This window comes from Zootermopsis nevadensis, unplaced genomic scaffold (genome assembly GCF_977971745.1).
Source record: "Zootermopsis nevadensis isolate Lab colony 2312 unplaced genomic scaffold, Znev_1.0 Znev_ptg000023l, whole genome shotgun sequence".
Classification (NCBI taxonomy): Eukaryota; Metazoa; Arthropoda; class Insecta; order Blattodea; family Termopsidae; genus Zootermopsis; species Zootermopsis nevadensis.
Window position 1 is genome coordinate 5423170 of NW_028259155.1, and position 18593 is coordinate 5441762.

Consider the following 18593-nt stretch of genomic DNA (forward strand, 5'->3'; position numbering starts at 1 on the left):
ATATCTAAGAACTTAAAACTCGATTATGATTTCTGTAGTTTTTTGGTGATGTTTCATTACGTTTGTTTTTCCATTTTTGGGCGAAGGTGTTGTTTTTCTTAAATGTTATTAGATGTACATATCGGCCAAAGATGTAGGAGTGAGTGTCCCGATATGTCCAGAAGTACTAGTGTCTTCGAATAGGTGTGGGTCAATTGAGTTTTAAGTTCTTAGATATATTTTACACCTGATGATGGTTTTATAAAAACCGAAACATGTTGTGTAAATGTTCCGAAATGTAAATCGATCAATCGATATGGAACATGAATGACATTTTATTATCTTAATTATAAGAAATTTGAAATAAAAATTATATTGTGATCAGACGGATTAAAATAAATAATTGTTAAAATATATGAAGTAAAAATGCATGACACCAGTTAATCTTATTTCGTTGATAATTTCCTTTCGGGGATTTCCCAGTCTCGTGTATCACTAACAAAATATAATTTGGATCGTGTACATTTCTTAATATATATCTAACGACACTCTTTTAAACAATGTGCATTTATAGAGTACAGAATGGAAGTTTACTCGTGAATAATAAAATGGATAAAGGAATGAGAGGCGGTCGTGGCCTATTCAAACTTATATAGCAATATCTGCATGGGGTGATTTGGTGCTTAGATATTTAAGGTAAGAAATAACTTAAAAATTTTGGGGTTTGTGGATGGAAAATATAGCAAACAAAAATACAACAGCATTAGGCCTAACCTTGTAAAAAAATCAAAAACCTAACCAAACACACCGGGTTCGAAATCAGGACAGACCGTGAGTGATTCATGGTTTGTAAAACATTTCTCAGAGTCACCCTTATTAACTCCATCTTTAATTTTAATGAAGTTACGCGAGTAATCGATATATCGATAATCGATAATTCCCATTTTAAAACATGGCTTCTTCCCTTTTCTCAAAGCTCGTATTTGGGAAATGCGTGATACATCACGTTTTATCAATCATACTGGCGATTAACACGGAGTATTCCGTCTAGTTAAATATCCTCCAACAAAAAAAAATATTCCCGAAAAACAATAAGCCTATAGAAAATAAATTAACATTAATTTTGCATAATTTTATTCATACGCAAAGAAAAATTTGACAGCGAAATTTTTTAATCTTGTTCTTTACCGGTACGGAATAAAAACATTCCAACCAAGTATCTACCTTAAGGTTAATAAATCTGGAGTTTGAGATTCGGTATCCAATATGGACAGACTATCTTGACCGAGGATGATGTTGGTGACCTAACCAGACATGAACGTTGGCTCATTTATGCACTCCGCTTAACACAGGCTCTGTCTCCCCGTCGCGAAAGTTACAAATAAGAATAAAACAAAACACTGACATTTAGTCAGCTGGTGTGCGAGGAGACGAATATCACAATACGACTACACTGCATAGAATTGTCTCACCATTCCAGACGATATTTATAGATGTGACAGTGCATGTAATGTGCTGTCATCTGTTGCATTTTACAAGAACTATAAGCAGATACTCGTTCCTTTCGCTACATAATAAAAACTGGAGGAAACTGTTATAGGAATTATTGCCTTTTCTGACACCCACCGACTGCGATCAACTAAAATTCTAAATATTTGGGGCTCTTATCGTATTAGCAGGCCATCAGCTACTCAACATATAAATAAGCAGACTTAATTTATTCATTTACCGACATCATACGATTATCATATATCAACAAAAAATATTAATCAGATTAGACGAACTATACCAATTATACTCGTGACAGGAGGATGGCAGTGAATAATTCATCGGAAAAGATGTGGAAGGAAGCGGTCGTAGCCTAATTTAAGGTACCATCCCCCGTCATTCGCCTGGAGGGGCTGATGAAAACCACGAGAAAAATTCAGTCAGGATAGCCGGTCTCCGGGCAGAGATGTGAGCTCGGGACTTTGCGAATACGAAGCTGGAGGGCTAATCACTCGACGACATTCGGTTCGTGACGGAGAAGAACATTATTAAAATGTAACATCGCACAAACCGTTGCCTTTATGGAAGTTTTCACAAAGTTGTGAATTTAAATCGGAAATATGTTAAATCAAATGTAATAAAATAAACCTGTTTAGGCAAGAAGAAATTAAAAATACGGCAATTAATGTTAAATGGCATGAATATTTATTCCTCTTGGTGATATACGTTACTTCACTGCGGTGTGTCTTGGTTAGGTTAGGTTAGGTTAGGTTGGATTAGGTTAGGTTAAGTTAGGTTAGGTTGGATTAGGTTAGGTTAAGTTAGGTTAGGTTGGTTTAGGTTAGGTTAAGTTAGGTTAGGTTGGATTAGGTTAGGTTAAGTTAGGTTAGATTAGGTTAGGTTAAGTTAGGTTAGGTTGGTTTAGGTTAGGTTAGGTTAGATTGGATTAGGTTAAGTTAGGTTAGGCTGGATTAGGTTAGGTTAGATTAGGTTGGATTAGGTTAGGTTAGATTAGGTTGGATTAGGTTAGGTTAGATTAGGTTGGATTAGGTTAGTTTAAGTTAGGTTAGGTTAGGTTGGATTAGGTTAGGTTAGGTTAGGTTAAGTTAGGTTGGATTAGGTTAGGTTAAGTTAGATTGGATTAGGTTAGGTTAAGTTAGGTTAGGTTAAGTTAGGTTGGATTAGGTTAGGTTAAGTTAGGTTAGATTGGATTAGGTTAGGTTAAGTTAGGTTGGATTAGGTTAGGTTAAGTTAGGTTAGGTTGGATTAGGTTAGGTTAAGTTAGGTTAGGTTGGATTAGGTTAGGTTGAGTTAGGTTGGGTTAGGTTTATATCTGAGAAGGAACATCCCTGCCACAAACGGTAAAGAATGACCTTATCGTCTACTAAACACGTGCAGAATGAGCGAAATTTGAAGTCCTAACGGCGACTATGAAGATGACTCCCTTCTAGAATTTTCTACCGTGAAATCTGAAGACTTTACCGCCTTCATCACCCTTCTAACAGCTGCTTTGAAACATCCATTAATACCTACCGGACTACGCAGTGCAACATCCCAGAAGATACAGCCATCTTCACTTGCAGGAAACTTAATGGTAAAGAAGGAAACCATACATTTTGATAACTCTTCCCCTACCTTCAGTATGTCCTCCTTGAATATCCCGCTCAGACTTTCTAATTCCCTCCGATGACCCACTGACGCAACAGGACTTGAAGCAGCAGACGTTTCCTGTGAGACAATTAGAAAAAGTACCGATTCAATGTTTGAAACACTTACGCAAAACGCGGCAACTATCACATTCTAAAATTCACGTGTTGAACTTATCAGACAACAATTTGTAGCCTTTCACACACATAGGTTAAACATAAATGCATATAAAGTTTTGGTAAACTAACCTCAGGGTAAAAGACGAGATGGGATTTTTTTTAAAGTAAAACGTAAAAATGTACAATGGGTCTCAGTAAGTCTGAATAGGGCATTAATCTTTATTTAATACGGCAATGAACCTTCAGATATCGTAACAGCTGGGTAATACTTGACCAGTTGAGCAACTAACAGCTTATCAATAAAGACCCTTCACCACACAGTATTAGAGATAAAAATATATTTTTATTCCTTCGTCTTTATCTCATTTAATTCAAGGACCCCGTCTGACTAGCAAAAACTGTAAACAGCCTGTCACCTGTCAGGGCTTTGAACCTGATACCACAAAAATAAAATAAATATAAAATACCAACAGCACGGAGATCACACATCTGTGGCGGAAACACTCATCAATTAATGCCAAAACATCGATTATTTTACAGCGATAAATACGTTTCTTCTCATGTTCGTAACAATAATGAAGAAAATAGAAAATATTTATCATTGAATTTAATTAAATATTCACCGGTTAGAAAAAGTATAAAATCACTTTTGTAGTTATTAATAACGTATATATATTTTGTTACCCAAAATTATTTCTACAAGACGCTCTGAGGAATCTGATTAAGTTTAAAATATACTTCATGCAAAGCAAGAGTTATTTATTGGTAGACACAAGACTGAAATCCAGCCGACAACTATCAGTGTGGGCCCTCAATATCAGGTTTAATCAAAACGAATAATTTCGCAGATCAAACTTTTAAACAGTCAACGGATTTCCTGTTGTGAAGTTGTTCTATGCATTTATTAAGACCACATAATATAAACGTTTCAAGGTAATATTCACAATATATTTTACGAGAATGTAAAAAATACACTCTCCTTATAGTTAAGCCTACTATACTACATATACTTACTTTAGAACCCTTTTGTGACGATTTCTCTGAAGGCATTTCAGGCGTCTTCATCGAAAATGCATCTGGCACGTAACCGAAAAAAGACTTCCCCAACAATCTGGATTGGGGCTTATTGTCCCCCAAACCCGGGATCCATCCCATTCCATCGTCAGACATTACTTGGCCTCTGTAACAATACAGATTAACAACAACTGCACTGTTCAGTAGTTCTACTTTTTCTCGCAAAATTTACAGCGGCTCTGTAAGACATATGAGATCGTAATCCACTTCAAGTGCCTGGGGAAAACCCCACAACGACATGCCAACGTTTTCTTTGGACCAGGAGTCAACCAAATATTCAGGAATCAGATAACTTTTCACCTTCTGTGTTCTGTACCTTAATGACAAAAATTAACCATTAAATATGCCACTAATTAAGTGGATAAATTACCTTTTTACGTAGACGGGGTAGCTCAGTACTGACTGACTACAGATTTGATGACAGGGGTAGAGGATTTCTCTTCAACCCTCCCCCCCCAAAGCGCCTACATGGCGTGAACCGGGACAACTTTACGTCACTTTTTTTAAAGTGCACCCAAAATCACTCCGTTCGTTTCTCAACGCACATAAAACAACTCTAGGACTGACAGATTTTCGTATCGAACCAGTTTCATCCCAAAGATAACCTGTTTGAGGTTATGTCATCAGACGGAGACCAGGGCATTCACCGTATATCTCTTAGTTCGCCAATTCTGCCGAAGGGGAGGGGCTCCCATCGCTTCTCATCCGTCTCCCCTCCTCCGCTAATCAGCACCTCCCCCTCCTTACCTGCATTAAAGGTATTAATGGACGAAAATTGAGAGAAACGAACAGAAAAGAAATTGCAGGATATCTTTGCTTCATTCAAATTTGCTACATGACATAATTCTGATAAAGCCTCACGATTTCGTTCTCGTTACCACAGCTGATAATTGACCATTGTTATCGCCTTTTTTCTACTATATTAAAAATTAAAGATCATTCACTCCCACGAAGTAAAAATATTGCACTTATATCGTAAGTAAAGTCATCCATCTACTGGCAGAATTAGACAACCTTCTACAACTTCCGGTTCCTTTCTGTCAGAGCCATCTACCGGCTGACGCCATAAACTCTCGCGAAGTGATAACGGTTTTCCAGAAGAGAAAAATACACTTCTGTATCCCATGACGATGAAGGAAATAGCAAATGTATGCCGAAGGGGGAGAAAAGAAAGTCTGTTCAAGAACAAGGAAAAATGGTTCACAAACAACTCTTACTTCAAATTGTAAAATTACTACCGGAGACTATCAAGTATCCTACGTAATCCAGAATGTCACTTGGGATACTGTGAACACTTCTGCCAAAGGAAACTTAAAAAAGACGCTTACCGATGCTTGAATTATATGTTAAGTGATGAATTTAACTACAAACAATAGTTAACAACGTACAGATCAACATTAAAACCTATTACTCATTAAATGGAAGCCTTTTGACATCTTACTAATGTGATACAAGGTAATTGTTCCAATAACGTGAGCCAGGAAGGACCTTGGTTCACAGTGTCGTAACAATGTGCTCCAATAATCACCTCGTGTCATGGCTGTTACCAAGTTTCTAGGAGAAACGCTACAGACATGCACAGGCCAATAAGTGGTTTTTCGACCCAGATGAAGCGTGAAGAACACGTAATAACAGGCGATAAAACAGAACAGAACGAAATACAATCATCTACGTCAGTGAAACATGTCACACAAAATTATTCGGATTGCTTCAGCGTCAGAATGTTAACCAATACAAATATCGAACCCGACAGACCGGACACAAGGACACAGACAGTCATTAGACAACTTGAATACGTTTTCGATAAAGACAGAACGCACAGATCATGGAAGATATCAAAGATCTCTTGTGTTAGAATCAAACCTGTAAAGAAAGACTTCGAGAGGTCAGTGTATTCTGCGAAGAAAGCAAACACCTCTAGACTACGGGCCTCATGTAACTACGCGAAGTCCTTTTAGAATATTTATGATGTCTTTAACTAAATCAGTGGTTTTCAACGTGGGGTACGCGTACCCCCGGGGGTACGCGAAGACACCTTAGGGAGTACGTGAAATTTAAAAAAATATATATTATTTTATGATAAACACTGAATAATCAGTAATGTAATTTATTTAATTTATTTTAGATGTAGATTATATACTATGTATAACTTGAATTATACACCAACAACTTTTTTGGGGTACAAAGTTGAAGAGAAATTATATCTGGGGGTACGCGAAGACATCTTAGGGGGTACGTGAAATTTTAAAAAAATTATATTGTTTTATGATAAACACTGAATAATTAATAATGTAATTTATTTAATTTATTTTAGATGTAGATTATATACTATGTGTAACTTGAATTATACACCAACAACTCTGGGGGTACAAAGTTGAAGAGAAATTATATCTGGGGGTACGCGAAGACATCTTAGGGGGTACGTGAAATTTTAAAAAAATTATATTGTTTTATGATAAACACTGAATAATTAGTAATGTAATTTATTTAATTTATTTTAGATGTAGATTATATACTATGTATAACTTGAATTATACACCAACAACTTTGGGGGTACAAAGTTGAAGAGAAATTACATCCGGGGGTACGCGAACAAAAAAAGGTTGAATACCACTGCTCTAGACCACTGAAATTGCAGTTGGAGACGACCAGATACGGAGAGCAGCCTCGAATATACTTAACAAGCAATCAGAGACAGTCAACAAGGGGTGGTCCTCTAGCTTGGGGATTGAACGAGGGGTTAACTCGACACTGCAGAAATTACGATTATACAAACTTTTAAACTTGTACGGTTTCATTAGGCTCAGTATAGAGGCCAGTGGTGGGTTTTTATGAACACGGTAACAAACCTTCAAATTACTTAAATAGCGGGAAATTTTTCGACAACCTAAGTGACTATTAGCTTTTCAAGGGGATTTTGTTTCACACGGATATGCACCCACACACACACATATCCGTAAGTCGTTAAAGATATTCCGAAAAACGAACCCTATAAGACAGATAACAGTATTATAAATAGAATTCTTAGAAACGCAAATAAACAAGTTATGCTGTATCAGATATCCGGTTCAAATTTCAGCCCAGCTACAGACAGAAACTTTTGTGATTTTCCTCAGTATCTGCAGATGAATACTGAGATAATATGAAGTCTTAGAATCAGTCACAAAGTGCCTCTTTCCAAATCCTTATCTATTCATTATCCAAGCGTGTTTCATGAACTGGTACGACTGGTAATGATTACAGTTACGCGAAGTAATTTACATTTTACAACAGACTTATTCAAAAAAAAAAAAGTCAAACGGTCTTACAACGACCCTACGACACGCTATATTACGTTCAAGTCGCATTGAATTCTGGGGTTATTTTCTTTTCGTATTTTAAATATCGATATCAAGAAGGTCCTTTCACGTCAACTCGTACCGGAAAGCAGTTCAATTATACGAGATCTAAAATATATAATAAAATTCAGGTCAATACACAAAACTTTATTTAGATGTTAAAATTTAAAATTTAAATGTTAAAATTTAAAATTTAAATTTGCGCTATTCATCACTATAAAGATGTTACAATAGAGCGCCTTCATTCACTTCACAACATGTTTCGATGTAAAACATCATCTTCAGGTGTTGTCTTTTAAAACTATTTTATATTATAATGCATGTCTTTCAATATATTCGTCATGCATTATAATATAAAATAGTTTTAAAAGACAACACCTGAAGATGATGTTTTACATCGAAACATGTTGTGAAGTGAATGAAGGCGCTCTATTGTAACATCTTTATAGTGATGAATAGCGCAAATTTAAATTTTAAATTTTAACATTTAAATTTTAAATTTTAACATCTAAATAAAGTTTTGTGTATTGACCTGAATTTTATTATATATTTTAATCAAAAAACACAAACATGACGCATGTAAACCTTATACGAGATCTGACACAGTGAAGACGACATCTACCTACAAATCCGCTCCGTATTACTACACAGAATACCAACATCTACACAAATCTTTCTTGTTACCAACAGCCTCCACACACTTCTCAAAATGTACACGTTTGTATAACTGTTAGGTCAACAAACCTGTAATGTCAGAGACATCCTGTTGAAAACAGAACTACCAAACACTATCACACTGACATTTTAAAACAACCGGCGAAGAATAAACAATCACTGAGCTTCAAGATGGCTGTCTTATGGATTGTTTCGCCGTGTAATCCGATAGACGTTTCAGAGGTACCAACTGCCTCCATCATCAGGTGCGACGACTACTGATAATACAGACAGCAAACATTTCTGAAACGTCTGTAAAAGTCTACCTGGCTATACAAAATCTCATAATTACTTAGTTCTTAAGTACTGCAATATCACGCGTTCAGTTCTGTCAGGAGTCAAGAAAGGACGACCATTCTACAATCTGACGAATCTACAAATCATACGTGGATACAAACATATTCCTACAAGTCGAGACTTAAAGAACTGTGACTTAAAATAAATGACGTGATTTTGTCCTACCATAAAAAAATTCTATGTACTACATATACATTAGAGGCCACGGTGGTCTAGCGGTTAGAACGCTGGCCTTGTAATCCTGGGGGTCTCGGGTTCGATTCCCGGCGGCGCCCTAATTTATAACTTGTGTTGGGCAAGGCCGTGGTCTAGGCAACACGGAGTTTTCCTCCGGGGGCTTCCCCGGTTTCTCCGTGGCATCCCAACAATTACTCCATTCACACACAGAAGAAGGCAATGGCAAACCACTTCTGGATCATCTGCCAAGAACGTATATGAACAGGTCCCAGTCCGAGAAAAGGATGGAAGGATCCTGTTCATATGGACCTGTCGTCAGACAGAACACTAAATAATAATAAGATGAGGTGGTCTAGCGGTTAGAACGCTGGCCTTGTAATCCTGGGGTCCCGGGTTCGATTCCCGGCGGTGCCCGAATTTATAACTTGTGTTGGGCAAGGCCGTGGTCTAGGCAACAAGGAGTTTTCCTCCGTGGCATCCCAACAATTACTCCATTCACACACAGAAGAAGGCAATGGCAAACCACTTCTGGATCATCTGCCAAGAACGTATATGAACAGGTCCCAGTCTGAGAAAAGGATGAAGGATCCTGTTCATATGGACCTGTCGTCAGATAGAACACTAAATAAATAAAACTACATATACATTAACACACAGTGTACATTAAGCGGATTTAACCTCAATTTTATTTATCCCCAAGATCTTTGTCTTCGGTCAATGAACCAGCTAAGGTCAATTTCTTCTTCAGACAGCGAATCCTTGCTATTTTTGCAGTTTGTTTAATTCTTCAAACAATGATCTTTGAAGAACTTGAACTCCAGATTAAACTACAAATGCTTCAAAACAATCCTTAAAATAAATTCCTCGTGTTTAAAAGTGGATATAAACGCAGAAAAATGGTTTGCTGAGAGGCGAATGTTTTCGGCTGGCGTAGTAAACGGTCCATCGTATTCTACATGAATAGGTAAGCAGCTAACTATTTAGGTGTCAAGCAATTGGTTTAGAATCCGATTACCTGTTTTTTTTTTAAATTGCTGAAATACCGAAGCCTCAGTTCAGGAAATGTTATGGGACGTTGTAGCTAAAAGAAAAAAACGTCACCTCTGAAACGTCGGTAAATTACAACCATACTACACGGGGCTACAACTCAGAACATCTTCGTATTAATCGCCTTGAGAACCTGAAATATCACAATCTGTTTGATTTTTGTTCCCATGGAAAAAAATGTTGAGCCTCTGTATAATTTGAAAAATAATTAAGTTTTGACTGCCAAAAATACGTGCATCGTACTTTGACGAACTACTCACGGAAAGAAAAAGGATCATAAAAGAGATGGAACAAGAAATGAAGATAAAAAGAATATAACAAATAAATAAAAATTTATGTCATGCACTTCTCAGAAAGGGTGTAACGTTGGCTTCAATGTCTACAGCTTCTGGTTTGAAATACGTGTACAGTACAGCATCATTTTAAACCAAAACATGTCTTCATTTCGTTGTGAAGACGTTATAAACAGATTCTACCGTATCTTCAAACAAACTTGGCTCAGATTACAGTCCAAATGGTACCTTATGTTGTTCAGTATATACCAGAATCTCGAATTGGTCGATGACCTATCGACTTGTATGCATTTTTACTGAGATGGATTTATAATGGTCTAAAATGTGCTACATTATTTGACATTAATTCCGTTCTTCGTTTCGAGGGCTGTTTACTAACGAATACTCGAAAAGTTTCTAGAACTCTGCCTATATTCTCTCTCTCTCTCTCTCTCTACACGAGTTGGAACCGGACAGCAAATCAGATGACGCATGCAGGATGCGGGTAGTACCAACGTGACCGGGGTAAATTGTGACTTCATAAGGGCGGTACCAATTCAAGCTAGAAAAGGAAATCCTAACCTTTATAGTAATCGGCCTCTTGCTATTATTTAATGCTCTGACTCAACAGACACTAGGACTATATACAGTCAGCATAAAGATTATTATTTCATTATTATAATAATTTGAGACTACGTTCATGGTTAACCAAAATTTCAAGGTCAATAAGTTTGTACTGTCAATAAAATTTGGAAGGACACTGAAAGATTATATTTCGCTAATTGGCATTTATAACATTGCGTGTACTTAAAAACTTTATCCTTTGTCCATATTCTGTGGGTTTCAAGTTATACTTTGACAGCATTTTTTGTTTTACTTCTATTGCGTATTATTTATTTATATTTTACTATTTTATTTAATTTTTATATTATGTTATTCGATCTGGTACTGTCGTTTTATTGCTTGGCTGTAATCGGGTTTATTTAGCTGTTATAAAGCGCATGAATACATAACTGAATTATCACTCATCTTTCAACTACACATTGGCTCACTTTAACACACGATAATGTCTCCATCTACACGAAGTCATGGAAAGAGTGATAAGAAAACCACACATGTAGTGCGTTTTAAGGGCTTTAAACTAAAATATGTTTGTCTTTTTATTTTTCTTACTATCATATATGAAGCCCTAAGCTATATAACAAATCCGGTAATGGGCTCACGCCTCGTTAATCACAGTATCGTTTCTAACCTTCAACACCACCCGTTTGAACAGTTAAAGAGGAACATCGAAAATAAATGTAATCGACGCTGATTAAAGAATCGATAAGTTCACGCATGATGCTTACGATACTAATCCTTGAATTGTTAATTAGAGGTACTGAGGCAGATAACGAATTAAGAAAACCTACTAAGAACTTTATTGAAAACTAATTTAGTTTAAATTCTAATTTACTATTTATATTACACAATAATCAAAATTTAATTTATTAAATATTTAATATTCCCTTCAACTGTAAGCTCTTGTATGGATATCGAAAGTCGTCGATAATATCGATAGTAAGGGATAACGAACATAACAATTAAAATAAAAGTACATTTTTCGTCCATTATGTCATGGTCTGACGCTGTAGTTCATTTAGGTTTTTTTTAGTAAATTCTGCGTTATGCACACCCAAGTGAAGGAAAAGTTGGTGTCTCGCTAATTCATTGTGGTAATGTCGCAACCCACCATTCCAGTGCAACACGCCCAACTCGATTACTATCGACGAAGAAGAAAGGTCGATACACTTTCCCGTGAGAGAGACAGAGTATGAATGCAACTAGTGGTCTTCTGCACGGGCTGAAATTTTATATAACCTAGCACAAGACCGAAATTTACCTTAAAATATCTTACATGTATCCCACTGAGCAAAACTTCCTTTTATTTCAACCCGAACGAAACCCGATCTATTTACAACCTGCCCTGATCATAGCACATTAATATGTTTCTTTCACTGCACAAATTCCAGTAATCCTTGGGTGAATTATTTAACGACGCTCTAAAACATTTCGTGTTATTTTGACATTCTGACAATTGTTCAAAGGTGCAAAGATACCGGATGCCAAATTTATAATTTATCTGAAACTATTTCACAAGAAAATCAAGTCGATGAAATTTGTTTCCGAAAGCTGACTGCGACACGAGCATAAGATGAGGGCAACTTTAGAATTAAATTATTCTTTGAAAAAAAAATGGGATAGTACGTTACAATAAGGCAAGAATTCTGTCTACATCGCTTCTTCCATTACATTCGTTGTCACCGTTTAACATTATCCTGCAATTGTGTTAACATAACCTATGTAGAAATTGTGTCGTTAAACATCCCAACAATTAATAAAACAATTGGCGAATTATATAAAATGCCAAGCCATTGTTTATACAGCAACGTTAATAACGTGTTTCTGTTCTGCTGTATTGTCACATAATTAGTTTCCAAAATGAAGGCTAAAAAAGTCTGAGACGTAATATTTCGTAGTAATCATTTCAATTTAAACTTTACGTTGCAAGAATCGATAATAGATCGCACAATAAACCGCAGAGGATCGCTGCTTAGCAACACGCTTTCTTTAAACATCGCAGACGATCCAAGACGCGGGATGTCATCAACGTGCAACTGGCTTCACATATGTTCCACAGCCTTTTCTGAAGAACACGGTCGCATGTCATGTGAAAAATACTGCATTTGAAACAAACATCTCAACAGTTTCCATTTTCAGAACTCTGATGTGAAATGCTTGCGGTCTGTAGTTGCACAATGCGAAGCCACACAAGGTCACAGAACTGCAGCTAATATTAGCTGGAAGTGTGGGTGAGAGCCCCCCCCCCCCCCAAATCCCTCCTAAATGTTACTGACAAAATTCCACTTAAATCAAGTATCGAAAGTTTAAGGTAGCACTGCGTGGAGTATATGGGGTCGAATGAGAATTCGATTCTTTCTCGGTCTTCGACCAAGAAAACATTTCGATCTATTCTACCTGTCATTAACGTGGGCCTACTGACTTACAGGTGTGAACGTCACCGGAATGCTGATTACATTAAAGTCTGGTAGATTTATTTTATTAAAGAAATTTGTGTTTTTCACACAACTGTGAAATGTGCTTTGCTTTCAAATTATCTGCATCTAAAATGACCTGTGTCTAAATCCATCCTGGACGTGCAGGCAGGTGAACATCAATGGCCTTCTATATCGCCTGACCTCACCTTCTCCCCAAGTGGCACATGTGCATCATCCGTTAAACATGGCCGCTGTCACATGCTGTGTGAGAACGAGACGGTGGGAAACATCCGCGAGCGATATCAGAATGTGTACGATCCCAGCACAGTTAGCCGCTGGGTACAAAGAACATCAGGCAAAGGTGGACACGCAAACATTACTTTTGGAGTGACCCTCGTAACATGACATTTAAACTGTGCCATAAAAAAATAAAGCTATCCCACTATGCGCCATGAAGGTGCTCAGGAGGTTAAAGACGGTGTAACTCTTACTCATTCCCAACCTCGACAATAGATGGGGTGAGTGGTCAGCGTCACGCCCCGGCCGCGCTTTGTCCCTGTCGGGGATCTAACCCTGATCTTACAGACCGTGGTTAGTCACTATACTGACTGAGCTACCGAGCTCTTGTACTAAACACAATCTCCTCTATCGCTGACTCAAAGCGAGCAGTGAAATGTTCATCAGAATGTGTTCAAATTCGTTATCAGGACACTTGTCCTTGACACACCGCTGCGCTGGTGAGCAATCAGCTGCTTTACCTTGCATGCACGTGGTATGTACAGCGCGCCACCTTTCCTCCGTATGATATATTAATAGCCACAGCACAGACGTGTATTTTGGATCCGACACTTGAGCATGTCGCAGACTAGCGCCACGCTCATCTGCCCCCTAGTGACACGACGTCTAAGTGTCTCGTCTGAGGTGGGGCACAACATGACTGACAATCAATAATTCAATAATTCACGCTTGTAACATCGCCTGCAGGCACACGTAATTAAATATATCTCGTAAGAGACTTACCCTGTGGTTTGCAACGTGATCACAAGATGTCAGGCCTAACGAACACGTGTGGAAGCTTATGGAGCTACTGGAGAGTTAAAAGTTCTTTCTCGACGACACAACCCCTCATTCCGCACTACGCAAGACACGACGAATCGATAGTCCTCTCGGGGTTTTTCGCTCCCATTCGAGTCTCTTCGGCCATTCACGCGTTAAATGTGTCGAGTGTCAACAGACCTAAGAAGGGGTTCTGTTCGCCGTGGTATGCATTCACGCTTTAAAAAAAACGAATTAAAACAGATGAGCGTTTGGTGTGACAGATATGAATTTCTCACGGCGACAAGAAATAAGATAACTATCTTCTGGGATGTAGCACCGTGTAGTCTGCTGATTGTCATTCTGATTATGGAGGCAGCAAGTTCCTCCGAAGCGTCAGTCAATTTCTATCAGTCTACATGACGCAACGTCCCAGAAGACAGCCATCTTCTTCAAGGAATGTTATTTTCCACATGAATTGTCGTTTCTACCACTGCCACACACAAAATTCAGTTAAATGAGTATCAGGGACAGCGAATTTGCAATGAGACAATATGGCCGGAGAGCGAAACTCGTCAAGACAACGTACGAGAAGTCACTACGTGATTTGGCAAGGGATTTCACTTGGGTGCGGTGAAGGAGTAAACTAAGTGTCGCAAACGCAAAACTTTTTCGCAAGTTTTAACAGTTCAGTGCCTACAGTCATTAATAAACTGTATAATGCAAGTGAGGCAATTTTTTGAGAAAAATATAAAGCATTTTAAGCTAATTCACTTTCGCTGTGACAATTATCAGAGAATAAACGTACGAGGCGCGTCCCCAAAGTAAGTTTCCCTGGGGCCGTTTACAGAAACAAAACACAATTTCATGGAAATATTTATTGCAACAGATGCAGCAAGTGTCCAGCTATTTTTCAACATATTCGCCACCGGAATTGAGACATTGGTCATACCGTGGGACCAACTTTTGAATACCTGTGTCGTAGAAGTCTGCCGCCTGGGATTGGAACCACTGTGTGACAACCATCTCCGCCTCTCTGTCATTCTCAAAACGCTGACGCTGACCGGACAGGAATTTCTTGAGGTGTAGGAAAAGATGGAAATCACTGGGAGCGAGGTCCGGGCTGTAGGGTGAATGATTAAACACCTCCCAGCTGAACTCCTGCAGGAGACTTGCTGTCCGTCGAGCCGTGTGCGGCCTAGCGTTATCACTGACCGCACTTCACAGTCGGCGGGAGCTGGAATAAGAACCTCCATCTTCAACAGCTGCAACGATGCTAATGTGAGAACGCGAAAAGTGCCGTTAGTGCATGCGCCATGCTACGTCATTGCTCTATCACGTACGCACAGTCGCTTCGCGCAATATAAGGTTTGCTAGCTGTGGGACGAGTGGGAAACTTACTTTGAGGACGCGCCTCGTAGATACGTCAGAAAACTCGCATTTCTTAGTACTTTTAAGTTTATATATAAATCCACGTAACGGATAGATTTTCCCCTTTCTGAATGGCTCGTCAGAATTAAACAGAACTGTGGAAGTCAGATATTTCCAATAAATCTCAATCACGCATCTCCCGTGATGTTAGCTACATAAATTACAAAGTACACGTAGAAACTATAATTTTAAAATACGGTTGTAATAAGGGCGATTTTCAGGCAAAATTATGCAAATAAAAAACCATGAAAAGTAAGCTTATTTATCGACGTATCTAAATCGTGTTGAAATGTTGAACATGGAATTACAAAAATTAGTTGATAACACTGATTATGCAGACGCTGCAAACCTACTTCTCAGCAGACACGGATGAGTGTGTAATTTTCAAAGATACACACACAAAACTGTTACACGTTTCATCCGGTATAGCAGTCAAAACGAGGTAAGATTTTTTTATCTTATTAATATAACGTTCTGCAGTGATTTTCGATAGATACATAAGTCCTTATCTCTTCGTGTAAAAACAGCCTCGCTATGTCAAAAAGAATTGGCAAAAATTAATTTAAACTTAAGTCGAAAGAAGCATTTAATAAAATAAAAAAACATTTTGTAACACCTTGTTGTTTTGGAAGGGGGAGGGGGGTTTCTTAGCCCCCCCCTTCCGACTAATAATCAAACTGAGACCACAATCTGTCGATTTTTTAAACTCCCTATTTTATGAAACAAATCGGAAAATAATCTTACAATCAAAACAAAACTTCATTATGGCAGTAGGTGTTAAGGTCTGATAAATCTCCACAAAACAAATTCATGTCCTCCTTACAGTTTACAAGATAGAACAGGCCTGAAAAGAAACATCTGTTTCATTAATTACGACGGACATAGAAACTATGCAATACATAAACTTATAAAAACACTTTTGTTAAGGTGTGATGGTATAAAAAGTTCCCCGTGGTTTCAAGGACAATGCCTTCAATTCTCAGGGCTGTGCTGCTAGATTCACAGTTCACGACCTTCATCGTATCTCATTTAACGCTACATAATCCCTGCATTTTCGTTTAAGAACCCACTGCATTTGGCAAATGCGTAGGGATTCATTTCCCGTGACAGGGATAATTACCAATCAATAACCGTGTTTAGATATCCAAGGTTTCAAGCATTATACTTGAGCAGATAAACCCAGATAAATTATCGGAGCGTCTTCCTGTTTCCAAGTTATTTTCAACAACAGTTACAATACTGGCTAGACGTCTGCCGAGTCCACAGAATTGGATTCGGCACGGCCAGGTGAATGATTCGGAGTGGTCCGGGGCTTCGGTAGCCATTTCAAAAACATCGATTGTTATCGACGCATCGACAAAAATCGAATTACAAGAAATTATAATTTGTTTCGATCCTCCCTCTCGACGCACGTCACCCTTCATTAATACGTTTGCTCTGAAAGTAGAAGTAACATACGCACATTTCCTTACTTGTACAAATAAGTCTTACGCATTTACTGCTGTCATCATGGGTAGTGACTTCGGATCTTTTCGGGTGGATTCGGGAGTGAATGCCCGAATGATAATTTTTTTTCCCCCGAGTCATGAAATTGGACTATATAGTCTACAGTTAGTTTATTCGACCTCATTTCACATAACGGTAGTAAAAAGGAAGTAGGAAGGACACATTTTAATTAAAACAGTTTAAAATATATTCGACACAAACAGCTAGAAACAAATGTGTTTCAGAACCGCAAACAGATTGTACATTCACTTCCGTACGTCCATCAAATCACAGATTTTCAGACCAAGATTCGTCATATATTGTCACCAGCAGTAGCGTGAGTTGTCAGAGAGCGTAGAGTTAGTGAAAAGATTTTAAAATGAATTACGAAAGCTACCTCACGGGAGAGACAATAAATGTCTACAGAATTTAGGATGGAATGTCTGAAAATAATAGACCACTCTGAAAACATTTGATCTCTCGTAAACTGGATCGATGGATGTGAATTGGATTTATGTGGACCAGGATTGAGACCGGTTACTGGCTCTTTTGAATGTGGTAATGAACATTCGGATAAAAGGCAGGGAATTTATATACTAGCTGAGCGACTATCAAAGAACACAAGTTGAGTTAAATAAAGTTTTTCATACGAAGTGGTAATTTTGATTGGAAAATGGTCCAAATATAATACACGTATATGAGGTTTTTACGGCGGTAAAAATGTCAATTATGGTCGTATACCCTGAAGTTAACCTGCCACGGTGGTCTAGCGGTTAGAACGCTGGCCTTGTAATCCTGGGGTCTCGGGTTCGATTCCCGGCGGTGCCCGAATTTATAACTTGTGTTGGGCAAGGCCGTGGTCTAGGCAACACGGAGTTTTCCTCCGGGGGCTTCCCCGGTTTCTCCGTGGCATCCCAACAATTACTCCATTCACACACAGAAGAAGGCAATGGCAAACCACTTCTGGATCATCTGCCAAGAACGTATATGAACAGGTCCCAGTCCGAGAAAAGGATGGAAGGATCCTGTTCATATGGACCTGTCGTCAGACAGAACAGTAAAAAAAACCTGAAGTTAAAAGCTACACGTTACTCCTAAACCACGTACACCAATATACAAAATCAGAAACCAAAAATCAATCATTTTTTTTAATTTCTACAGCTGATGTAAAATGTGAAGACTGAATTACAAATTCGTAATATAAACTTTCAATCTGCGCCTAAAGTTACGAGCCCATATTATTTCCCACATAATAAGATTAACAAATTACTATCGATATGAATTAGACTAAACTGGCTGAGGTTAGGACTTAATCACAAGTAACCAACGATATCACATTGTGGCTGTAATAACTTCCAAGTTCCACATCAACAGAAAATGTTTTAAAAATACGAATCAAAATGGAATAATCAGGGATGACCTTACAGCAATGAGATGTTAGACAGACAGACA

General features: G+C 38.1%; 1 protein-coding gene across 4 annotated transcripts in view; it reads right to left on the reverse strand.

Moving 5' to 3' along the window:
• Positions 1–18593, reverse strand: part of CRMP (Collapsin Response Mediator Protein) — a 118376-nt gene that overhangs the window by 53714 nt on the left and 46069 nt on the right. For 3 of the 4 annotated variants that reach the window (XM_087354483.1, XM_087354484.1, XM_087354482.1), the window contains exons 2-3: positions 4248–4413; positions 3103–3195 (exon numbers count right to left, since the gene is read on the reverse strand). In XM_087354483.1, coding sequence (XP_087210609.1) covers positions 3103–3195; positions 4248–4413 — 259 coding nt within the window. Of the gene's footprint in view, positions 1–3102; positions 3196–4247; positions 4414–14210; positions 14353–18593 lie in introns of those variants that run through there. The other variant, XM_087354485.1, reaches the window with a different exon arrangement.